This window comes from Lonchura striata, chromosome 3, assembly GCF_050655825.1.
Source record: "Lonchura striata isolate lonStrDom1 chromosome 3, ASM5065582v1, whole genome shotgun sequence".
Taxonomy (NCBI): Eukaryota; Metazoa; Chordata; class Aves; order Passeriformes; family Estrildidae; genus Lonchura; species Lonchura striata.
In genome coordinates, this window is record NC_140705.1 from 77,906,792 (window position 1) to 77,934,470 (window position 27,679).

The 27,679-nt window shown below is 33.2% G+C and overlaps 1 protein-coding gene across 17 annotated transcripts in view; it reads right to left on the reverse strand.

Annotated features, from left to right (window-relative positions):
- PACRG (parkin coregulated) overlaps nucleotides 1-27,679 on the reverse strand; it is a 215,516-nt gene that overhangs the window by 154,381 nt on the left and 33,456 nt on the right. For 15 of the 17 annotated variants that reach the window (XR_014954369.1, XR_014954367.1, XR_014954368.1 and 12 more), the window contains one exon: nucleotides 11,544-11,678. The exons of the other annotated variants lie outside the window; for them this stretch is intronic. Coding sequence is in view for 12 of the 15 variants with exons in the window: in XM_085576861.1 (XP_085432987.1) it covers nucleotides 11,544-11,678 (135 nt within the window). In the remaining 3 variants the exon portion in view is untranslated. The remainder of the gene's footprint in view (nucleotides 1-11,543; nucleotides 11,679-27,679) is intronic. 17 annotated transcript variants of the gene reach the window in all.

Sequence of the window (27,679 nt, forward strand, 5' to 3'; positions counted from 1 at the left end):
GCAATACAAAAGTTATCATTAGCAAGGAGATATTATTTTGCAGAATAACAATGTGAGAAATGAGAGCAGTGCTTGGGCCAGATCAGAACTCAGTAGCATAGTAGATGTGAACATGAATTTGATGTGAATCATTTATCAAGGCTAGTGATAAGAAAATGATACTGAAATGAAGATGAATTAATTCATGCTTTGAAAGTAGTATAGGAAATTGCATGGAACTGAGGGAGATAAATTTGGCTCTCACACATGCCTAATATATAGTGGACAACAAAAATGAAGCAATGAAAAATTAACAAAATATATAGTGTTTGTCACAAAACTGAGAACAGACATCCACAAAAAATACATTTCCAAAGTAGACACATTCATTGAATATGGTTTTAGAATATGTGATTCCAGTGATAGTGAGGTTTTCTCTGTAAATTTTTAGACATACAGTATGAATTTTTCTTAAATGCCTCACATTCTCCTTTACACACCTTATGATTTTATAAGCTGCATTATAAGTGTTTAACATATCCCTTCAACACTCTTACAGCAAAATAGTTTCTTAGCTCAACATTTTCATCATGTTTAGTCACTCAATAGCCTACACAATATATGAATAGCCAGTACCTATGTTGGGTAGTGACTTATATTTATACAAAATAAATAATTGATAATTATGATCTAGTTAATCTGCATTGCTCTGCTTTTCTTCACTGAATTTTATGTTCAGAAAGTATACTTGTCTGTGTGAGCTAGGTTAGGATATCCATGGCTACACAAAATCAGATGATTGTGGAAAGCTACAAAGGCATTTTTTTCCTAACAGATGCTACACACACCTTAAGAAGAAAAAGGTTCATAATTGTAGAGGATGACTCATCCTGCTGTATATGTGAAATTTTTATACCTCACCTTTGTGTTTTTCAAGGCAAAATCTACTCCATATTTTCATATTTAAAGACTGTATAATTTCTACATTTCTTTCTTAAATAAAAAATACACTTAACTCCATGCCATTTTTACCTGAAATGTTATTAAAAAATCAGAATTGGCAAGAGACAGGAGTTGAAGAAATTATTCAGTATGTGAGACTCAGAGCAGAATGGTCACAGTAAATGACTACTAGAAATGAAAACATCAAACACACATTGATTTTTATGTTGTCAATTCCATTTGTTTTGTCACTTGTCAGAGAACTCAGTAATATTTAGGTAAAAGTAGAAAGGCTGATAACTAATGTCCAGAGAACAAGTCATCCATTAATTGGGTAGGGCTCAGAAATCACCTTCAGGGTAGATAGATAAAAATTCATCAGTGCTGTTTGTGGCACCAAACAAAACTTTCTGACAAAACAAAAAGATGCACCTTTAAAGACAGATGTTTCTGCTTGTACCTTAAAGATTAAAGTGGAAGAAGTCGTGGCACTTCTAGATGGCAACCTTTGTAGCTAGGAAAACCTTACTCTCTCTGATTATAACAAGTATAACAAGAAGGCTTTGCTGTATTACCTAATTACTTTCTAAAATGCTTCAGTCTTTATGAAGAAAGGTATCTGCTTACCTGAAGGAGGAGGAGCAATTTGTTTTTGTCCTAAATGGCAATTTACCAATTTCCAAAGCTTACCTCACCACTTGTGTCCTCTGGAGTCCATAGTATTGTGTTGTCTATCCAAGTACCTAGCAAACATTGTCACATAGCAGCAGTTGACCTTTCTTTTCAATCTATGCACTTTACAGGAGCTATAAATCAGTTGACTTTCAAGCTCAATGAGATGGCATATGCCCTGGTTTGAAGAACAGATGGAGGCTTGGGGGAAAATTGTGTCTGCAGGCTAACTACAAGCAGCGCTACTCCATAAAAGTGGACCATTCACACTAATTTCTTACATATATTATACAGGCAGGGAGCATCAGCCCATTCAGCAGAAAATCTTTCATCTAGCTTTCAGAGGTCATTTACCAAATTTAAATTGAAGTTATTTCTGCTACATGGATGAGTTTTCATTCCATACACTTTCAAGAGATAGCAAATTGTATCAAATAAAGGAATGGCTTTAATTGTATATTCAGAGAAAAGGAACAGTATATTAACTGCCATAACATTACTGTTTTCTAGAATCCTGGGATAAGATGCCAATATTAATTAGCCACAGAGGAGTCAATGAATGAAATATGCCTGCTGTGTACTATAGGAATCAGGTAAACTATCACTATTGTTTGCAAGGGATTTTTAGACTCCATCTCAATACTAGTCTTGAGATTCAGCATAGATGTTGTTAAAAGAAAGGAGATCTTGCACCCAGGAAAACCTCTACTTCTTAAGAAAAACATTATTCAGCTGTTAAGTAAATGAGTATGCCAATATTTTTAAAAAATATTGTACATTCTCTGAACACAGACAAAAGAAACATTTCATTAAATTAATAAATTATAAATATAAAAGAAATGGAAAGGGCTAGAGGACTGTAAAAATCTAACTCCAGAAAGAATTATATTTTACAATCACATTACTTGTGAGCCACAAGTGGTAAAACGGAGGGATTGCATTGAATAACCTCTAATACATAATGTGACATTAACTTAGTGTTTCACGACAAAGACTAGATTAAATGTACAAAATAACATCAACCAATGAGAACACCGGTAAGTACTGAAATAGTCACAATGATTTTATGGGATTTCATAAAAACACAGCATTTTGTAACAAAGTTTTGCAGTTGCATTTTGATAAGATTCTTTTTTAATCTGTAACATCTCACATTTCTTCTAAGACCTGCACTATAATTATGATATTTTTTCAACAAAAAATTAAATCTAGCATAGTGCCTTTGAAAAGTAAGATTTGAATATGATAAATTTATTTAGAATTAATGTTATTAGTGGTGGGATCAAATCAACACAGAAATTTCAAACTTAAGAAACCTACTGTTGCAGTACTTTCTGTGACTATATGTACCATGGAATAGAAACTGGAAGTACCCAGAATTACTCAACACCTTAAAAAATGTAGCCTTAATTGGAGGACATCAGCGTGGTACCCTATTTTAGTCTGTAAATGATTAAACTGAAAGATGATTAAACTTAGGTATGTCACACAAAATGCTATAGTCAACATAAATAGTGCCTTTGGAAAAAATCTAACCACAAATGTATTGCATATAAATATAAAATTAAGACATTATTAAATATAAATGTAATTAGGTCAAAACTAACTCTATCTTAGATTTAAGACAGAGATTTGAATTGGTAGTTGTTAAAAAAGATGATTATAAGTTCTGGAGATTTCATAACTTGGGGCACTATCATAGAATCACAGAATGGTCTTTGTGAGAAAGGGCCTTAAAGATCATCTGGTTCCAACCCCTTCACTGTAGGCAGGGACATCTTCTACCAGATCACACCACAGGTAGCTGAGTCTGGCCAAGAACACTTCTAGGGATATGGCAACCACAGATTCTCTGGATAACCTGTTGCAGTGCTTCACCAGCCTCACAGTAAAGAATTTCTTCCCATTATCTAATTTACACTTACTGTCTGTTTGCTTAAAGCCATTCCCCCTTGTCCTGTCACTACGTGCCCTTGTAAAATCTCTCTCCATCTCTCTTGTAGACTCACTCAGGTACTGAAATGCTACAATTATAAGTCATCCTGAAACCTCCTCTTTTCTAGGCTGAAAAATCCTAATTGTCTTAGCCTTTATAAATTTTAGATGGAAAAGCTGCTGGGCCATCCTGACTAGACTATTCTTTTGACAAGAAAGGTTGGATCACATGATCATTGAGGTCCCCTTCCTAGAATTGTATGATTCCATGATTCTATCATTCTATGACAGTTAATCAAAAATAGATTTCTGTTAGCATTATGGACTAACAACTTAACAGATCATATGGAATTTTGTAATATCATAGGGAGAAAAGGGACAGGATGATGAATAATATTTACATCTGGCAATAATGATCCCATTCCATTGCAGTCAATGGAAATATTGTTATTCGCTAGCACTCTGTATGATCTAGGGTCATAGAGTGGGTATATGTATAGCACTATATAACATTGTTCAAGAAATTTAAAGGAGTTTTCATTAAATGAAAACCAGGTCATAGTCATTATTATAGTTGGCACTATATTATTATAGTGCCTATTTATTAGTATTCTGCATTTAAAAAACAAAACAAGAACAGTGTTGTGATGGAAATTTTTAACAATCTCTAAGAAAAAGTCACATGCATATCAGTCAAGACAACACTTTTGGTAGTGATTAGTTGGGTACTAATATCACAGTCATAAGGAATGATGAATGACATTTGTATAAACATGATTGTTTATGCAAAGTATTGGCTTGTGCCTGCTTCAGTAAGCCATAGTATACAGATTATTAATAATGCCCAAATTAAGAAGATGCAACAGAGTATTGCTGTTTTTAGTTTAAAGTGGAATACTTCTTTCTTGCTACCATTCCCCTGTTGCTATAGGACATGAAAAAGCATAACACGAGCCACCATGATGGCAAGGTAAAAAGGAAGGCGTTTATTATTTTGACTCTAGGCTTTATATTTTTCTAAAGGTGACAGTAGATTGGAGAGTGAATGGGTCACTTCTCTAAAAACATTAGACAAACTACTAATACATCGATTTTTTCCACCCCCACAAAAAAATACAAAACAATATGTTGTTTGCAAAAAATGTGTGAGAAAGTTTTCTAACAAAATATAAATTCAGAAAGCTTAAAAAAAATCTTAAAAATCAACGTAACAATGCCCCACAGTTTGTCTTCACAGAAAACAGAGGATTTTACTTTCCTTTTAAAAAAAAAAATTAGTATCCAAACTATTTGTTTACACTATATCTGTTATAGTGGGGTTCCCCCCCCCCCCCCCCCCCCGCCCCAGGCAGCATTTAAAATTTGCTTCTTCAAGACTTTACTTCTTTACCCCAGTTCACACTTGTAGTTTCTCTAAATTATTATGTATTATTTCTGGCTTAATAAATTCTTGCTTTTGGTTGCCTTTTCTTGAATCTACACTGCAGTTTTATCTTATACCAATACATTTGTGTTGGAGACAGGCTTATTAATGATCATTGGAATGATTTTTAAAAAGGAGCCCTCTGGGAAAGATAAACAGAGGTCAATTGCAGCAGAAAACTGATCTATTGCTTAAAACACTAATGAAGACATTAAATAAAATATTAACTAATACCACTCTGTGCTGTACCAACTGTGTCTACATATGATACATGACCATTCCTTTTTCTACATAACCTTACAAGAAGGTTTCATTCTGCATGACAACACTTGTGGGGGATTTACTAGATTTTTTACAGTATCCTCTCAACACCTTTTACTATGAAGATATTAAATACAGTTTAACAAAAAGTAGAAGCAGAAAAAAGATTTCTCTATCTGAAAATAAGTTTTAAAGAATAATTAATTTTCACAGCATTTAGTTCTCTTTGCTTTCACATATCTGAGGCTGCAATTCCACAAACAGCTAAAGTAAACTAGCAGATCATGACTGCTGAACACAACAGTTTTGAAATCCCTCAATTCTCTTACATGTTTCACTGTGCTTTTCTCCTGTTTCTCTCTTCTTCACCAACACTCAGCACTAGCACTCATGGATTGCCATATAATCAAAGTTTCCAGGACTATGACTATGAATGTGTTGCTTATCGAGAAAAAACACACCCACCTTCTTTTCCTGAGTTAGTGAGATAAAATTACTCAAAGAGGGCTCTGATAAATGTCAGTGCCAGTGTCAAGTATGCTTCAGAAATAGAAAGTAGATGAGGTGAAGCAAAGTTGAATGTCCCCTTTAGACAGTAACAAGCATAAAATCCCTCAACTTCTTGAATTACAGAAATTGCAAGATGACAGTATAATAATGGGGTCATTCTTTAGGGTAAATGAGCTCCATTCAATTACTATAAATTTATTTGGAGATTTGAACTTTGGAAAGTGTTACCAAAGTTTACTTGGTACTACATAGTGAATAACATACAGTGGTTATTAATTTGGTTTAATGACAAAACAATTCTAAAAAAATGAAAAATACAAACACAAGCTCTGCAAATGAAAACTTGTCTCCTCTCTGATTATATTGGTTGATATAAAGAAAGTATTTTCTCTCTCTTAAAACTTACCCCTCAAGCAATCAAAAAAGACTGAACTTCCAAGAAAAGAAAACAAAATTTAAAATCAAGTTATTTTATAGAGAAAACCCCAAAACAAAGTCCAACATTCAAACCAACCAACCAAAACAAAACCAAAACCCCACCAAAAAAAACAACTCACAAAAAATTTTCTTTCTTAATGCTGCATATAGGTACCAGCTTAATCATAGAAGTTCAGAATTCTGTGTAAACTAGTATACAATATACTAATAAAATTGTACTATGGAAAGTTCAAATTCTTTGTACTCGCTACTTCTAAAAACAACTTTCAGTAGTAGGTGTAAGGAGAAAGTGTATGCACATTCCAAACTCATGATGTTGAAGGCAGATCACTTTCTTTCAGCCCTGCATTTAGTTTCTATCACAAAGAAACAAATTTCCTACCAAAGCTTATTCTAGCTCCTGAAAAAAAAAAAAATAACTGTGTAGGAAAGAGGACATGAAGAGAAACTAAAATGGCAGAAGTCATATCATTAATGAATATAGATACTCTGGGAAAATACCCCAAAAAATGGAAATCATGTTCATGTTGATGTTTTGCTTAAAAGTTTGAGTTTCTGAATTTGGCTGTCAATTCTCTGAAATTGCTCAAATTCTCTTGAAGAATAGAAGCTTTTTTTACTCCTGTATAATAACTTGCATAATTAACTCCAGTCGCTAAAAAATATTTTATCAAACATTCTTATGGCTTTTCGTTTAATACAGAGAGATTGCATTTCAAACACATACTTTATAATTCAGAAATACTTGGTTTTATCAACTTTCTTAGTCAAAGGTTTAATTGCATTCTGACCTTTTTAAATTCAGTATCATATATTTAAAAATGGAAGTCCTTTTCAGATGTGAACTATGAGCTTTTATTATTCATAGCTTAGTATGAGATTGTGCAAAAGAATGTATTAATACATTTTGAAATAAAATTGCAATATACATATGCTGAAAAAGAATTGTGGGATTCCACAAAAGTAGTCAAAAGACATACATATTTTAGTACATTCTTTCAATATAAAGATCGCTTTCTAATATTATCAAATTCTAAATTAACAAAAATTGATGTTCCCAAGTTTTACATTTAATACCCATTAAAAATACTTTTTCAAACCATGCCATTAGTATTCATTCTCTCTTAGTGGAAAAAATAAAATACTTCTTATTTGGAAAGACCTTTGAACAATTGTCCAATAACTCAACCAAAGAAGTTGTTTATTTCCAGATCTTAAAAACTACTTTACAAAAGAAATATAAACATTAAATATTTGCAGAAATTTTAAGGCACTAGTATATATACAGTTCTCTTTTTGATTACCAAGAAAGGATAAAAATAAAGGCTTCAAATTAGACAGTAAAATGTTACATTGAGCATACGCTATTTAGCGAAGTCGTCACTGACTACTAGTACATCCACTGAAAGGGGATGAAGAGTCTGGAATTAATTTTGAAATTATTTTTTAAATTTAATTGAAATCAAAGCCAGAAGTTTGTGTAGCGAGTTATGTCTTGTTTTCACAGACATAATTAACAAGTCATTCTCTATATTTACTTTTTCAAAATAACAAAAGGACAACTTCTCTCCAGATTTGAAAACAAACATTAGGAACCCCAAGACAATCAATGTCTTCTTTTTTCAGAAATAAATGCAATTATATCCTCAGAACCACATAATTTTTCTTTGGCATTATCAGAGCTTTTTTGATCCTTTTTTTTCTGTTGATGGTATTCTTTAAAACCAGCTTCAATTTTCTGTTCTTGTCCATAATATAAGTGTATATTATCTTTTCACATTTTTTCTTCCATTAAGTTGAAACAGGTTTATTTAAACTTGCAACGATAGTAAAACTTACCAAGCAGAATGACAGCATTACAGAAATATTCTAACAGATGCCTGTAAAGACTTACTCTGAAAATTCACCAAGAGCACACATCTTCCTACAATGATCTAGTAAGATCTAATTTGCTTTGGTCCCTTTTTTTTTAAGAAAAGACACCAAGATAAACACCATGATTTATCTTCACAGTGCAACTTCTTGTTCATGCTTAGGATTAATTTGGAGCAAGAATGCCTCTTTCTAAATTTAGTGCATTTTGGAAACTATTAAGTGATTGAACAACATAGAAGCACTATTATTTCATAATTAAATATTCAACACATGCAGTTACTCAGAAACAGTTCTATACATTTCCTGAAGTTTAAATTTATATTTCATCTAGGTCTACAACCACAGTTATGCATAGCCAGCCCTTACAGGTAATTAATCATGGGCTTAAAATTATAGATCTTCAGAACTGTCACAGTATCAATGGTCATTTATGTGAATTTTTTGGTACATATTAAATAAATACAATTAATGTATATTAAAGCATTTCAGATTCACCTATTCTCTCTGAAAATTACTGTATTCTGTCCAGAGTATTGCAACATAATGAATAAGTGTTCAAAGTGTTTAAAAAAAAAATAATGTCTGACAATTACAGTTTTGATTTAGTAATTATAAAAACAAACAAAGAAGCAAATAAAATACAGCTGTGTATTTTGCAGGAAAGAACAAAATCCTGTAGTATTTTCTTTTGCCAGTAAAAAAGTCAGGTTTCTGAGACCCTCATGCATTTTCTCTCATGCACCATTTGATAGACAAACTAACAAGAGTGAAATGAACTATGACATACATTATAACTAAATAGAGCAAAACCACTGCTCTCAACATAAAACACTGATACTGGTAATTACAGCAGGATTAAAATATCACTGTTACCATTCATTTCTTATTTTTATCTTCCATTTGATCATGATTCATTCAAGTAAGTATACTTCAGCCAAACTTTTATAGGACATTTGCATCGACACATTTCATAAGTAAAATATCTTTTCAACTGTCATGAATTTAACAGTATTGAGTAAATATATTACTAAAAAGTTAAATTCTTTAATTAGATGTACAACTAATACACTGATGAAAATTAGCCATTAGATGTCTTTTGAGTAGTGCAACTATGTCCTTAAAACAAGTGAAAAATAGAGACCTTACTTTATCTGTACCTTTAAGTATCAGCTAAGGATGGACAATATTACCACCTTTTTGCAGCTCTGGGCAACCTCTAAGACTTCAGAAGGTATCTAGTGCAGAGTTTGAACTGGAAAGTGCAGTTTGCCTGTTTTGTGTAATTAAACTGCATAGTAATCAATGACAGTTGCATGTCAAACTAAACAATAGCCTCAAGTAACTTCTACCTCAGTGTTACTGAGTGCCTGCCTGCCACAGAACTCAGGATTGATTTGTGACTAAATTGAGTGGCATGGAATAAGGGAAATAAGGTTGAATCTGAACATGCACTAATATAGGAATGGAATAGTCCACTTCTGTGCTGCTTACTTACATTCATGCTGAAGTTGTGATTTTTTTTCAAAAGAAAGGATTAGAAGAATAGCAAAAATAACTCCTGCATGACATCTCAGTCCTACACTGCACTAGCTAAAAGCCAGTGTTTTACTGCAGTAGGTGGACATTAGGTCTAGAAGATGCAAAGTGTGTTAAGAAAAAATACACGCTGGATCTTTGACTAGACACTCTGCTGTTGTGATGACTGTTCAAGGCAGTATGTTTTCAAACAATTAAAACTACCAGATATAGAAATCAAACACTTTAGCATGTGGTTGGAAGGGTTGCAGATAAATTAGCAAGATGGAGTGATCCATAAGAATCATCAAATACAACTCCTTTCTTCTCACAGGACTACCTAAATCTGAATCATGTGACTAAGAGTGTTGTCCAGAAACTAAAAAGCTTGGTGCCATGACCATTTCCCTGGGGAATATGTTCCAGTGACCAACCACCCTCTCAATGAAAAACCTTTTGCTAATGTCTCATCTGAACTTATGCAGCTCCATTTAATTTCCTGACGTCCTAAGTCAACTAGGCAGTCACTAGCATCATCTAGTGGAATGCCAGTCCAGTAGTATTTCTGTACCTCTCAGTCTGGTTTTGAGAAATTAGAAATTAAAAAGCCTAAAGATGAAAGTTAAATTGTGCAGATTTTTTTGCAGTTACTTGAAAATCACCTTTGGGTCTTACCTGGTGATGAAAGATCAGAGTGCAGGCTTAAATTGTAAGCCTGTGAGTTCTAGTCCAGCAAGGGAATTTCTAGTGTTGCCTGAAGCCAAATTACACTGGAATCTTATCTTGATGGTGGGTAGAGTCATTTGGGACAGAGATTCCCTTTGCTGCAAGAACTACTAATTGTTCCTCGTGCTGATTCAAAACCTCTATAGGCAACAAAATAGTAGCACAAATCTTTCTTCTGTATTTCAATAAGCAAAAGAGCTACCTTAAAAATTTAGTTACTATAAAATATTGTACTACTTACCACACTACAGAGCCAATCCTGTTTGCTTCACTACAAGCAGAATCAATTATAAGATTGTAAAATCCTTTTAGTGTTGACTTAACATAGCTTTACATTTAAATATGGTATCATGTTTTTGACATTCTAAAAATCTGACACATTTTGTTCATGCATATCATGTTCATTTTCTGTAATTAACATGGCTTCCAGCAAAATCTCTTTCTAGTCCAATAAATGAGACAAAAATTAAAAAAATAATTCATGTTAACAAAAATAATTAAATAGTAGGAGCAGGTTAAAGATCAGCATTCATTTTTTAAATTAAGTTTAAAAGTCTGCAGTAGTTACTTAGAAGATTGGCAAGTTTTCCAAATAACATACCAAGCATTTTAGAGAGAAACACAGCTGCATTAGAATAGAGTCATTAGGCAATACATTTATTTTGAAGCCAATTAACCTTTTGTCAGAGAAATGTCGGAGCTGTAATGGTTTCAGCAGCGGAGGTCAGCCTGTAACAGAGGCACGTATGACAGCGATTACGCTGTCTGACATATGCTGGAGACTCAGAGTACAGCCGTGGAATGAGAATCTGCCTTCGTTTGTATTCTGCTCTGCATTTTCAGGGAGCAGACAATCTTGACCTATCCATTTAGGTAATTAAAGCTTCTATTTGGAAGTGTCCTGCAGGAAGGTGAAATCTGGGGGAGATAAATGGCTGCTGTTCGTTGTATCCAGCCACTTCCATCATTTGATGGACTGCCTGAAACACGCTGTATTGCCAAGTCCTCATAAAAATAGAGATAAATTGGGCAGGAGACAATTCTCTAAGGCAAAGCAACTCTGTCATCTTCCTTTTTGCAGCATCTCATTTAATTGTTAGCCAAGGCAGACAGCTGACTCAGGGGCCTTTCTCTAATGACTTTCCCACCATATTCCATTTGTTAAGAAATTATTTCAGTGTATTTACTTGCAAGCTAACTTTGTTGGACAATGAGAGATGTCACTTAAATAAGCTCAGCTGGTTGTCACAGCTGTGCCAGGACTTACCTTCCAGGCGATTCTGTTTCCTACACACTCATGCTGAACAGCAATGGGAAAGTCTCCTCTCTCATAAAACTTGCGAAAAGCTGTGTGTTTTGCTGGTCTTTGTTTTACTGATCCTGCAGGTGGGGGCCCTCTTACCTTAAAAAGAAAAAATAAAACAACAAAACAAAAAAACCCCACAGTTTAGTGGCAATATATTTTTAGAAAAAGCCTATAGCCTGGCTTAAAATAGGTATAAAAGAAGAATAATAGTGATCTCCCAAATTATAGTTTGCTTTCTTCTTTACATGTTAAACTTCACTTCTTTAAAATTACACTTTGGTAATGACTTGTCAACTTTTTTTTTTTTTTTTTCTTTTTGCCACTTTCAGAGTATCCCATAAAAACTGTCTATATTTTAAAGTAGATCTTTCTATTATCACAGCATTTTAAAGCAAAAAGAAAACACCAAGAAGGTAGTGACATTACATAGTAGAATTGTTGGGAAATTAAGTATTTCTCCTTTTTCTGTTTCTTTCTAGAAGTAATTTGACTTGATTTACAACTAATATTACTGTTTGCCCCTTCCACTGTATTTCACTAGTCATTAGGTAATGAGATTAGGTAATCTCTTTTAGCACATCCCTTCCCTGAATGCTATGGATTTGGCTTTCATATGACTTCCAGTCCTTAAATAGTGATGGCTGAAGAACTGGAAAGAATGAAGACCTTTCTCATCTGCCTGTGAGGAAATTTGATTTAGCTCCACTTTGCTCTTATCTGAGCTATTGTTGGTTTAGCATATGGCATAGTCTGAATGACATACCAATTCCAAAATGCTCATGCTGGAATCTTTTTCTCAAATGTGGTAGTAACAGCAACTAACAATTGGCACTATGATAATAGAATTTCAAATACTTAAAAGAAATCTATTCTTTAAGCTAATTAACAAAGCTAATCTCAAGTGCTAAGAGAGTCTAAGAGAGCTAAACTAATCTCAAATGCCCTTGACAACTGATTCTTCACTGTGAAACTCCATAGCTGTACATCTGGGATAAGAACTTCCTACAATTCTCTGCATGTTTCTTTTGTCAAAAATGCTAGAATGTGTCATTTAAAAAGGAAAAAAAAAAAAAAAAAGGTGAGAGCTTCAATGATCCTAAACCATACCCAGTATTTGGTTTTATTCTATTTGTCTTCAGTGACCCTTACATTAGTTTCTAGCAGACATCCAGCTTGCCAGTGAACAGAATGTAAATTTCTAACATTCTCTTTTTCATTTGGGCTCTTCTGTAATTTAACTCTGCTAACTACAGATCTAAATTTGACTATAGATCTAATTTTTTACTTGATCTAAATTTTACTTTATTCCCCCAAAATGTTTTCACATAATTTTCTACTGACCTAGGTAAAGGAGTCCACTATTGATATGCCAACACTCTACTTTTCTACAAATTGCTTCAACTAGGGCTACTAAACTGTGACCTGTTGTTGCATATTGCTGTCCCTGATAGATCATGTCCAGTGAAAATGGATTTGATATGCAGAGCTGTAACTTCATTTAGTAAACACATCTGTAGCAGTTGAGAGTAATACTCAAAGAAAAGCATTTTTTTACCAATGTAAATAAACCTCCACTTGCTGTTCTGCAGAGGAAAAGTTTGTTCTATGCCACCAATGTAAGTACTTTCATGTGGTTTTTTGTGGGTTGTTTGTTAGGTTTTTTGGGTTTTTTGGGTTTTTTTTTTTTTCTTTTTTTTGGTGTTTATTTTTTTTCTCATTTGAGGCAAGTCTCAAGCATCACTGCACTTTGAGGCCACTGGAAAAGCACCTCTGTTCTTTTGTATGTTATTCACAAACAGGTCTTTCATACATCCTTTAAAACATTATTTTCTGTACAATATGAGAGGTCACTGTTAGATTTTAACTTAAATTATTGATAAAGAATATGTTGTCTTGACTGCATGAGATACAATCTGAATTCTTTCTACCCAACTACCATAATTAGCTATAGCTAATGCAATCTCAAATTACATCTTCTCTGATACCAGACATTCTCTTCTTCCCAATTCATGTTAGTATATTTGCTACAATACTTTTCCTACTGCAATTTACAAATTTTCTAGAAAATATGATTATGTTAATTAAATTTATTCCTATTCTTTATCCAAGAACAAAGATACTAGAAGGACTAAAGGTATGTTGGTATCAAATCCCTTCGTTGTACATTGTCCTTACATGAAGGCTTAGAAGCTCCATCTTAAGCAGTACACCAACTCTGATCTGCCATCTCAAAAAAGGTATTGGTATTATTAGAAAAGGTCCAGAAAAGGATAATGACTAAAGGTAAATAACAGAATAAAGTGAGCAAATGATTACTATGGAAGAACAAAATAAAGAACTATAAAATCATGACATTATGAAGAAGGTGATAAGGGCGGATTTTCCACTATCTCCTTCAGTAAAAGCATGGGACATAAAAAAACATCTAGTCAGTAAGAAGCTTGGAACAAACAAAAGTAGTTATGTATTCATGCAGAAAATAGTGGATTTATGGAGCTCCTGTCTGAAAGTCAGTGTTGAAAACACTAAACTTTTCTGTTACATTCAAGATGTGACTGGAAAAGTTGATGAAAAAGGTATCATTCAAGTTGACTAAATCCTTATCAGGAATCATAAATACAATGAGTATTATTTTTCACGTAATACAGTCTGTTTGGTAGGTCTCTCAGCCTTACATTTAGTCTCATGGTGACATCATACTGGCATCTTATAGTTATCCATTGATTAACTGCCACAGCAAGTACTTTTTTCAGATTATGAGATCAATGTTAATAATATAATTTCTTATTAGTTTTAAGTACATTATGTTGTAATTTTTACTATAATATTTAATTACATTTCCATTAAATCAGTTGTCGAAGACATCCACTTGTATCTGTCACACCATGATTTTCATCTATCTTAATAACAACTTCAAGCATTATGTCATATACGTTTCATTATGCAATCCTGATTTTTAAATGAAAATATTAAATAACTAATTATTCCTAAAACCAAATATTTAGAAGCTCCATTAATAAATTTCATCTATTATCATATCTCTCATTTCAATATTACATGCCATTACTGCCTCCTCTTGAACATGGACTTTTTTACACTCCGAACACCTCTTGCACTGTATAACTACCAAAGTACTGTGTCCAGCTGGAGAAGCAGCAGTGTAACAAATACTTGAAAATAGTGTCAACAGAGAGATCTGTTGTTTTTCCCTTTGTCATAAAGACACTTTTCTTGTCATATTGGTCTGCAATAGATACAGAGACCTTTAAATACCTGGAAGAGCAACTAACTTCAAAGGAATGAAATTATCAAGACAGAAATGAGCCTAACATCTATCTAGAACAAGGAAGTATCAGCAATCAAGAAGACAGTGGAACTGTCCCTGCATTGAAGTTACAGTAATGTTGCATGACTGAAGCGTACTTTTGTGCTCTCCTTTATTTAATGAAGAAAACTTGTTTCATTTGTATCTGGCAAATCTAGTTGATGAAACCTTTGCTAAGTGGCTGCACTGAGCCAGTATTGCAAAAAAAGCTTAGCTTTTACAACCAGTTTCTTTTTTCAGGCTTCATTACTAGGGAGACCACCATGGAGTACTGTTCTGTAATGCAAATACTGCTTTGGGTCATTCTAGCTGTACAAAATTTGCCTGAGGAAAAGTTTATGTGTATTATTTATTCTTTCACTTTTTTGCAATTCCTGATCTATGCCTCGATCACATGATCTCTATAGGCCTCTCTCAGCTGAGGCTTCTTAGTGATTTTATGTAGCTAAGTGAAATACACAAAAACTAATCAGACAATGCTTTTCTTTGGTATAATGAGTTTTGCCATCTTACATTTTATATTGTTATAATTACTGATAAAAAGGTCATTCTGAAAGTATTCCATTTATTGGAAAAATAGTAACAAATACTATCTTCTTCAAGTTAATAAAAATGTTTCATTGCAATATACTGAGAAAGATTAAGATTAGAGTTCCAGTTAATTAAAGGCTAATGTTCGTGATGGCAAAGTATATGAAGCAATAAACAGATTCTGAGGTTCGTTAAATGCCAAAGAGAAGTTGAAGAGTTTGATAATTGCAAAACTAATTTATTGTAATTCTATGCCATTGAACTATGTAAGATAAAAGATGCAAGCCATTAAGCAAAAAAGAAAGACCATATTTCTTTCACTGATTCATGGGCATTGAAAGCTGTTTTACCAGGTTGCTTTCTTAAACTTTTCAGTGAAGGCACATTAGTAAAATGACTAAAACTTTTTTTTTTAAGCCAGGTTTAAATAGTGATTAATATTTGAAGACTGAATTTTGTTCATTCTCTGAGTGTCAAACTCCATGCACTCTCAGGGACCTAAACATGTCTGTGTAGGACAACTGGCCATTTTTGTGAAAACTAACACTAGTTTCATGAGCAGTTTAAGACAAACAAAAACTGGACTGAGATCCTACTGTTCTTATATAACAATTCATGTATTATATTTAAAAAAAAAGAAAAATGATGTAATCAAATTTAATGGTTAAAGATTTTTCTTATTAACCCAGACTAACGCATTTAGAAGAAAGAAATTATTTCCAATTTTTGTCTGCCATGATTCTTACAAGAATAACGGAATTTAACCCTAGCCTTTTATATTTTCTCCACACAAAAAATATTTAATTAAATTTATTTTTGAAGCTACAGGAATCAAAAGTTATATGGCCACTCAACTGTCTTACTTAAAAAAGGCTTCCTTGAAAACATAATGCCGTATTATCACCTTGAAAAATTATATTTTCAAAATAAAACCATAAATATCCATTCTTTGTATTCAAAATAAAATATGCGTACAAAATTGCACTGTTTTCAAAGAATAGAATTTATTAATGCCTTCTGGCTCAGGGAGATGTAAAGGTGATGGCATTAAGGAAATGTTTGTGTAATCACTAACAAACTCTTTGTCTCATCCTCCTCTTGTACTGGTGTTAAACTTTGCTAATGCAGCACAGTTCAACTAGCAATCCACTTATTTCGCCATGGGAAAGATCATAATTCATTTCCTTGTGTACTGGTGCCAGAAGCTGTGGTCAAATGCTAATGTCAACCTCAAGCAAAATGCAATATATGAAATAAATTCAAACTATGCAATGAAGAATACTCAAGCTAGCAGGAATATTCAAAAATAAAGACCAAATAATATACCTAGCACTATTCAGGGCCACATTGACACCCAAAACTTTACTAGAACAGTCAGCTGCAGGGTCTCTTCCTCATTGTGTGATAAAGCTCTTATCTTGACTGGACAGGCACTGACACAACATTGCCTAGATAACAATTCATGCCTGGTGATCAGGTTGAGGTGAAGAAGCTATGAACCACAGTTTGTGCTTTTGGTGTCAACCCACACAGCAGTGCCTTGCATTTGTTTCTACATTTGTAATACAGACAATCCCATCATCAAAACAATCTCATCAATAACCCATGAGAAAACATCAAGATTTTGGCAGTTATCTACCAACACAACAGAATAATAGGATGATAATAGTTTTTGGTGACATCCACAGAGTGTTGACTAAACACAATTGCAGTACCAAAGATTTGGAAACAAATCTTAGCAAGTGTTAACAATCAGAACCTCATCTAGGCAACCCCAAGAATGTCTACTCTGACTGCTAATAAGCAGCAAAGCTTGTCCTGCTCTTCTTAATTTACTGATCCTAATTTGATTAAACTGACTTAGGTGGTTAATACATTCTGCAATCATGTTTTGATTTTGTTATGTACTCATACCAAAAATTGAATGACAAACTTCAAATGATAGGAGAGGCACAGTAAGATGTCCCAGTAGGTACTGCCGAGTTCCACATTAATTCTTTTTATTTAATATCAATATCACAAGCATTCAATATCAAAAGAACTCGATCCCTCAACATGCATCAGATAAAAGCTTTTTATATCCAAAAAGAAACAGGGAGATAGTTCTTCAAATGTGCCACTCTTGATATGCTTTAAATGGTGCCACATCTAACACTTAGAAGCTGCTTCTGGGGCTATTCCACAAATCTGGACAACAGATCAAAGCCCATCTCATAACTTCAAAAGTCAAATTGAGAAAAATCAATTTTATGACCCCCAAATGAAACTACTGATAGGTCAGCAAACATGACAAATGCTTCCAAAGCACTACCACTTGAAAGAAGAATTAGACACATGATTTTGTACAAAGATACTGTATCTTGTTATTGCCTTGAGACACTACGGAAAGTAAGTCATAAGCTGCATGCAGAATTACTCTATTTCACCACCTCAAGAAATGTAATTTTTGATTGGGGAAGAGATAAGCCGCTTCAATAAGACAGATGTGCCTATGTTATAAGCTGCTCTACAGCACTTTGCACTTGGAAGGTCCTTCATCTCTTATTCTCTACTGGAATATAATGTAATTATTTCATATAATTAAAATTTCTCTCCTGATGCTTGCCAAACAATTTCCTTTGATGCAAAGGGAGAAGAGTGACAACTACTAATATATTTCTCTACTAATATATTTCTCTACTAATATATTTCTTTCCTTCCAGTCCAGATGAATACAGTCTTGCCCGGTTAGTTTCACAAAGTTTTCCAGTGCATCAATTCCACTAAATCTAGAAGCCTTCTAAAATTTTCCTGATAGCTATTTTAATGCAGGGGAGATTCTTTTACTGTCAGTGCTACTGTTGCTCATAAAGGTATTTATTAACCTGCAAAGATATCTGTCCTTTTAGCAGGGACAACTGATCAATTGACTTCTTTGATGTTAAATTCAAATCATTTCCCCACAAGAGGAACACTAGTAGGAAGCAAATAGTTTTTAATTCATATTGTATGCAGTTGAAAATGCTTTAACAATCTCTGCTTGTCTGCTTGGCATATAGGTAAAAAAAATCTCCCAAGAAAAGTTAGATTTTCCTTGGTGAAATTTTTGTCTCATATATTTTGTCTCATAGAAGTCAAATTTGTAGGATGTAAGTGAAAAGGAGCTTTCACAAAATATTTCTTCACAGATGCTGACAGTTGCTGGGTTGTGACTATGAAAGGAGAAATATATCCTTCAAAAGTCACAATGCTCTTGCTTTCAAAATTTTGTTATTTTAAATGCTTTTCATATTGGCAATGCAGGATTAATCACTTTCTGTAGTAACTGATATTCCCCAAATATTTTGTGTCAATCTCCATCACTACCTAGACTGTTTGCTTGTAACCCCTTTATCTGAAATATAATTATTCATACCTAAAAGTAATGATAAAGTTTTATTATATTGATGTTAATAATTTCAGGACAGCTGGAAGTTATTGAAGTATACTAAATCTGCATGGAAATATATTAATCTGGACCAGAATATATGAAATATTAAAAAAAAATAAGTTTTTCTCTGTAGGATCCAATTACCATTTCTATTTATCCAATATAGCTGTTCCTCACACTGAAGCTGTTGTGCAGCATCTTTAATCCATACAGCATTGTTACTGTAGGCTAAATCAATCTGCTGCATATTCAGGGCTGTGAGGATTCTGTGGTCTCTTTGAGGTCTGGAATATATGGGGGACCATTTTTTTAAATTAAAAAAAATCCTTACATAAAGTTATGATCTTCATACTTTTCAGCACTGTTTAGTTTGGCAATCATACGCTGACATTTGTTAATCATCAGTGACAAGTTTTAAATAAACTATCCAGTTTATTTAAAGTCCCAAGATTTTCTTTTACAATGATTCAATTTATGTTTGCTATGACTTAAGAAATAGCTTAAACTCTATTTAATTGCTTTTTCCTTAAGACCTTTTCTGAAGCCCGACTCCCTCTTTTTCTTTCCTGAAACTGTTTTCTTCACAAGTATCAGAAAGTAATGTACTGTGAATTTTACCATGATTCTTTAATAGACTGTTTGGGAAAGACTTGATAATAACTCCTTGGACATCATGATGTCTCAGGTGTATAGTGAAGTACAGCTAGATTAACTCTTGTTAAATGTCAAAGCCTGCCCCATTTTTTAAAATCTTACTGTTATAGTTTGTGCTCCATTTTTTCTGTCATGCTACCAAAAATGTCTTAAAATACTACAAATCTCTCTCTTTTCAGTAAGCTGATTAGACTGGAGAGTACTGACAGGGGTTTTGGGGCCTTTTTTGCCATTTTTGAAAGGAGTCTGACATACAGATTCCTTTTCGCAATGTAATCATTCACGGCCATAGGCTTTCCAAGTGCTTCAGTTGTAATTTCCTCAGTTTCTTTCCACATAAGGTAATTAGACCTTAAAATATGACTTCAGCAGCTTTCCAGCTAGCCTTCTTGTCCTATACATTTATGTGATTAGAGATTCAGCTAGGCATCATTTTTTTCATTATTGCATACATTTTTTATTCCACTTAGACTTGAAATAACACAGAAGATTGACCTAAGTTTTTTTGTGGTTCACGGGAATATTCTCAGGAAGATTTTTTTGTACAGGAAGGCATATTCTATCTAGCTAGTAAAAACATGGTTTTAAAAAGTTTGAGAGCTCATTTCATTCTTTACACTCAAAACATCCCCACAGTAGAGCTTTATTCTTCCTCTGCCAGAAAATATGACCAACTATTTATTTTCTTTTCCTTATCATGATTATTTCCTCTTCTTATACTCCTCATCATCTCCAGAACTGATTTCTAGGGTGCTAGAAGGAGCAGAATCCCAACCTTTCCAAGTTTTGAACTTAACAGGATGCATGAAGATTCTCTTGGGTGAAAGTCAAAGAACAGAAACAGGGCATCTTCAGCATATATTATTAGCAAAATAGACTTTGTCTTAACTACCTAGACAGTGAACATATAAAACTTAATGAAAATTTTAATTTCTTGGTAATTTGAAAATTCTAAAAAATTAACAAGGATCATTTTTACTTAGAAGAAACTGGAAAGTATGTAAATGTGCAGAATTAAACTGATTATTTTAGATGTTATGCCATTTCTCAGTCAAATTATGTCTAATTCACCTCATTTTCTTGTGTTGTAACCTACACATTTATACTCAATTCAGTTTAAAATTACACTACTAATTTATAGTGTACAGACTCCTTACACAAGTGGTGTGGCAGAAAAAAAGGGAAAGTTTTATCTATGAGACTTTAGTATATTGGGATGCTATTTCCTAGCATATTCTGATGCAGTTTTTTTTGGTATATATGGTATTCTGAGCAGGGATTGGAATGAAGGTATCCAGTTTCAATGGGACTGCTCTAATCAAGTTATTTAAATCTTCATTCTCATATGTGGTCCTAGAACCCTTGAAAACATTGTTTTAGTTGAAACCATATCCCAAATGCATAAATTTCACTGCTATAACTGAAAAAAATCTAAGATTTTCATAATAAAGATCAGTGTCTTGACCTCCAGGGTACCAAATAGGACACCAATTATTCAGAAATGTATTTCTGAAATTTATCAAAGAAATAAAAAAATGAAAAAAACCAAAATAAATTAAGGTGGAACTATGATCAAACTGCTCCATACAGCATCTAGGAAAGGGCATTAATAATAAAACTATTAATAAAATTCCCAAATGTAAATGTGTATCAATACTGTACAGGTACATCAAAGTGAAATATTACTGTCTTTATACATTAGTCAAGAGTAATTGTTCTAAAAACCCCACAACTCATGACTATGCACATTAAGAGTTGAAAAGTATACATTATAGACTATAGTGATAAATAGGTTACTTGCTAATGTTGGTAATTAGCAATAGGAAGCTTTTACTGGACATTTCTTATTTCTTGACTGCTAGCTCCTTAAGGACTAGAGTGCATCAGAAAATCTAGTCCCAAGAGCAACAAACTGCTACAATTACACAGAATAATGCAATCCAGAAAAAAATATCTTTTTTGATTTTCACTAAACTTCTTGGAAAGTAGGCAGTCACAAGGAATCATATTCTCTGCATGCTTAATACAATTCCATTATAATTACAGAATCATTATCACCACTTTGTAAGGACAATAAAGAATAAAAAAAGATTATATATTGATAGATTTAAACACTGTCCAACCAGACAAGAACAAGTATACAAAATATGCAAACCATATAATTTATAGTAAATTTGGATATAATGTGGCAATGAAGAAAAAGTCAGCTGTGTTTCCTATCATATAAATGTGATGCCAAACATATCCAAGGGGAACCCTCTGGTTATGGGAAAAGGTCATCAACAAAAGATCACATTCCTCCTACCAAAAAAGCTGGGATGATGATCTGTTTCTTGCAGGGAGGAATAGCACCATTGACTTCAGAATGCAGACATGCATTAGAAGGGTGAGCACAACATCAGCTTAAGGCATGGATACTGGAAAGCTTGTGTGTATAAATTTCAATTATTTCCATATTGGGCATAAGCAGCAATAATTGGATAATTTTACTCCATGTAAACATCTTCTTATCTAGACCTTTTTTTTTTAATTTATTTATTAGACTGCTAGGACTTTAATTAAATGAATCACAAATTCTTGGTTTCACACACAATATTTTTCTATAGCTCAAAGAAATTTCATAGGCTGCTTAATCTGGTAACTTTGCCCTGGAGACTTTGCTATTAAATCTCAGTGCAGCAACTGATGGAGAATGCAGGTGACCTAGGCTGTAATTCAGATTAAACAGCATTTATTTACTGTGCTACCAGATGCAATCCTTGTTTATAAAACTTTTTTTAAAAAAAAGCTTTAAGTACTTTATTAATCAAATTTACATTTTGCCAGAAAGTTCAGACTCTCTTTTCCTGTGACACATTTAGACTAACAATTGCTTCCATTACTTATTTGGGGCTTCATTTCCTAACACAGGTACTTATGTCTATTCTAATTCTGTATATCCTTGCAGCCTCTCAGAACAGAATCTCTTAGATAATTAAACTCCTAGTTTGAAATTCAAGACATAAAATTTAAAGACCATGCCAATCAAAGTAAAAACATTTCTGTTGTTTCAATCATAAAGGAAAATATTTTTAAAGAGATCAGCTGGTAGTTAGGAAAAAAAAATTCCAGAAAAAGTTTAAATTTTCAGTATCACAAAGCATTATTCCGTTGGAACCTAGAAGACTTTTGAGGTAAGACACAAAAGATAGAAGAAACACAGTTAACAGAATCTAGTTGTAAGATGGAGTTAAGGGAAAAGGAGGTAGCTTTTTAAGTGCCAGAACAGAAATATGAATAATTTTACTCCACATAAACTGCAAGAGAATCAATCAAAAAAATCAGAAAAGCTTGTCAGAAAGGAGCTCTTCCATGAACATAAATGAACAAGAATTATAGCTCTGAGATTTGGACGTTTTTACAATTATTTTTCTTCAATCTTGCCATACTGTTTTTCCACATACAATTGGAAAAAAAAAAAGAAAAAAAAGAAAAAATAAAAAGAAAAAAGCCTTCATGATCATGAAAAAAGCTCTTCCAATATAGAGAAATGAAGGACTGTTTGAAGAAGCATTGAAAACAAAGTTCCAATAGATGTGACGTTACCCCTCAGTTTAGAATCTATATGACTTTTTCAACATATCAGCAATTTTTCTGGTGGTCATTTGAAAAAATCATCTTTCAATGTCCATCTTGCTGCTAGATATAAATATGGACACTAGGATAAAGACTGCAAGGCATCTGGCTGTTCTGAACAACATTGCATAGTTTGCTCTCACAAGGCTACATCTGCCATTTTTTTCTGTCAGAGGAGCCAGTTTCCAGTAAACTAACATGGATACTGAAAGATAACTGGAAATTTGAACATGATTCTCTACATGGCAAAATATATTTTAATTTTCATAGTTTTCTCCGTCTTTCTGGGTAGAAAAAATGCTCTTTCCAGTAACGAGTAAAAAGTACAATTGAAACCCCAGCAGAGTGACAACTGGAAACTAGTAGTAAGACATTAGGCTTCATCCATCTTTTCTTCTTGAACTCAATTTACAACAAGAGTGAGTTCTTTGCAGAACTAAGGATCAACAAAGAGACTGTTGTAATGGAACATTATGCATTAATAATCATTGTAAAGACACTTAAGATTTGTAGTAAAAAGCTTTGTTTCTAACCTATTAAAATTATTATTAGCTCTATTTTTCTTGACAAATTCAATCAACATATATAAAATCTAGCAGTAAGATTTGCTGATAGGGTGAATAGCATTAATTAGCCTAATTTATACAACCAACAGAATCAAAATAGAAGCCATCCTTCAGCTCTGTAACAGAAACTGCAACTTCAAAGTTACACAGAAATTGAGGAAAAAACCCAACAATTTTATTTGATACATATCAATTACACCATCTCAGAAAGAAAAGATGGCTGGAGAATTGTGAAGTAAAAATGTAAAAGACAGGTGAGCCGTAACCATTATTTACTTATCAGATTTATTAACCTTTTAAGAAGAAATTAATTTTGAACAATACAGTATTTGACAGTTCAGGCATCAACTGAGATTAACCAATAATAATACTGATGGAAATCAGAATAAAGCACAGCAGCTAATCATAGAATATAATCAAAAAATCATTGAAGTAGGAAAAGATCCCTAAGATCATTGAGTCCTATCCTTAACCCAGAAATTCCGGGTTCACCACTAAACAATGTCTCTAAGTGCCACATGTTCATGTCTTTTCAATATTGCTTTCCAGGTATGCTGATTCAAGCACTTCCCTGGGCAGCCTTCCAGTTCCTGGACTTGATAACCTTTTTGATGAAAAAAGATTTCCTCATATCTAATACAAACCTCCCCTGGTGCAATTTGAGGCTGTTCCCCCTTGTTCTATATCTTTTAACTTGAGAGAAGAGACTGACCTGACTACACCCTCCTTTCAGGGAGAGAGTGATAAGGCATCTTCTAAGCCTCCTTTTTTCCTTTAACCAGCTGATAGTTTTTAATTTTACTGGTTACAAAGATTTAGCTCAGTTTTTCTATCCTTTTTTTTTCATACTGAATTCTCTACAAATTTACATGGAACTGGTTTCTAATAAGATGGTGTATGGACATTTACATTTCTGGGACACTTTCTTTCTGTGAAAAAGTACTGTAATGTAATGAAAAATTATTTGGTACCCATCCATGTAACAAGAGCTCTCTTGGTGAATTTATGAGATTACTAGAAACAATGAAAATCTCCAGCTGATCATATATTACATTTTGCATTTTATGTACCCAAGTACTTGCAATTTCATGTTTTATTTTCCATTTCAAAATAGCCATAGTTGTAACTTACTCTTCAAAGTCTTGAATGTAGAGATTCTGCTCTCAATTATACTTTCTTTTACCAAAGAAAATACTGTCTCCCAATAGATGGTTAACTTAGATGGATTGAAGAGACTATTTAGAAGGTTTACCTAATTGAAACTGTGTTTTATTATAAACCAAATGCCTGCTTTAAAAATACACTGCTAAATTGCTGCAAATATTTACACAACAAATCAGTACAATAGAAAAAAGTAAGGGAATTTAGATAGTCTCATAAACAATTTTGAATTAACAGAAGGTAAACTCATTGAGCAAATTCCTTGCAATGTATTATTTCCTTTATTCCTGAAAAAAAAAAGGCTCTAAAATTTCAGGTTTATGTAATCAGTCACCTTTTACTTCACATGTATCAATCAAAATACTTTCAGCTAGTAATAAAATAAGGAAGAAATTAATCATATGGTTATTGGTAAAATTCACAGCTTCAAAAAATCTCAGCAAAAGGATTATACAATGTTGCCACCAAAAGAAACTGGAAAGATGCACAGGCAGAGCATGCAATTAGAAAAAAACTAATTTGCAAACTTAAGCCAGATTGTAACTGGCATAATAAAAACATTGATATCAGACACTGGAGTTTGCAATAAAGAGTCTTTGAAAGGATTAAAAAAGCCATAAGAGATTATCAAACTAATCACAGCTGATATTGGCACAAATCAGATATCAGATGCCATATATTAAAATCTTCAGATATGTCTTTTTTAGAAACATGAAGTACTAATAGCTTAAAAAATAAACATAAAAATACATGTAAATAATAAAAACCAGCATTTTGAAAACCTAGTGAGGTGCCATTAGAAAATCCACTTTGAGGAGAGTTCAATGCTGAATAAAAGGAGGGTTTCAAGCATCTGAAAGGACATAAAATTTATTTTCTATCCGCATTCATAATTGTATTCTGTCCTATTAAAATAGCTATTTTAGCATGTCCTTTGTTGTCCAGCTTTTCTTACTGAGATCCAGAAAAAAACATAAACCCTCTCCCTGCATCCCCCAGGATGAGTTGCAGAACATGTGCCATCCCAAGGATCATTAGTAGGCAATCAGATTACCAAAATCAAGAGCACATACATAAAAATCTCCAAACATTCAGTTGTCAGTTTTCTTTAGATACTCGATGAACATAATCTACCAGTGAAAGTATATGGAAGAAATGTTATCAAAGAAATTTACATATATTTTTAAAAAATAAAAATATGAAAAAGGCAAAAATGGTGCAATTAGCCAAACAAATTGTAAAAAAGCCAATGCTAAAAAATATGGCTCTGTGCACAATTTTTTAGTGAATTTGCCAGTTTCAACAGATAAGAAGAAAAAGAGAGAATGCACTCATAAAGCTATAGGTTCTGTGAAGATCAAAACCATATTGAGTAACTGCATAGTGAATTCAGGAAAGCAAAATTAGAGCAATGACAGAGGTAGATGACAGGTAAAACTTATTTTCGAAACTACTGAAAGTGTTGACATCTAAAATCTTAACAGTAACTACAGCTCAGTGACATAAATTTTGGTCAAATAAAGACCAAAAGTTATTTCAGTTTGCTTAAAAGTTATGTGAAGAGAAATTACTCCTCAATAACTCTAATGATGCATTTGCATTCTTTTTTCCCATGTGTTTTCCCTTTCAACCCCAGAAGGGTCATTATCTATCATGTCAACCTACGACCTGGATTAAACATAATGAAACTGCAGAAAAATAGAGTCAGAGTAAAATATTCTCACATAGGGACAAAGACTAATGAAAATAAAATGTTAGCAATTATCACTATATGATGGATATTTCCATACCATTTCGGTAGTTTTCTCAGAATATTCTGCAGAATATTCCAACAAGGTCTGTAGTCTTCTCTTTCAGTGAAATAATTATCTTAAAATATTTCCATCATGTTCATAAGATGCATTTAGGATTTTTAAAGGCACAGATTCAATAACCTTGAGCTTCTCATTTTGAAATTATGCTGTACAATGTCATCAACAGATCCTGTACTTTTACTATGGATTCTAGAGATAATGTTCTATGAATTTGCAACTACACCATTAAGAATAGTACAGAAATGCACATTCTTCAAAGATTCTAAAGCCATATACATAAGGCAATCTCAGAAAATAAAGACATTTCCCTTCCTCTGGCTTACTTTCTTTTCACTTAGGGGAAGAAACTGATCCAGAAGGCAAGTATTAGTAAGATTTTATGGTGTTTAACATCTTAGCAGTTCTGCGTGCTAAGGAATAAATTCAGGAACATGACTCTACAGAATATTTGATGCTGAAAAACAAATTTCTCTGAAAATCAAATACGTTATCACAAATTTTGGCTCCAGTGCAAATGCAGTATAAGGCTGCAACTAATTTTAGAGAATGACAGACTATGCTGAGTTGGAAGGGACCCACAAGGATCATAAAGTCCAACTCTCAGCCAGAACAATTCCCAAGAATCACACCATGTGCCTGAGAGTATTGTCCAAACACTTCTTGAACTCCATCAGGCTTGGTGCTGTGGCCGCTTCCTTGAAGAAAATTCCAGTGCTCAAATTTGAAGAAAATCTTCCCCTAACATTGCAAAAGCAAAGAATGTTTTAGAATCAGAAGTATTACAGTAATTATTTTTGATGCCATATGACTGAAACTGCCTGAAATGTGGTGTTCTAATAAACACTCAAGACTGAAGAATTGTGGTATCATTGATCTATGCCTTGTCTTCTCCACCTCCATCTTCGCTGATTAATTAGTTCCATGCATTAGTTCATGCTGTATCCAAAGCAGGAAGAAACAAGGAATACTGAAATAGTATTGCAATACCAACCTGTTTAGTAAAACAGCTTAAAGACATTTTA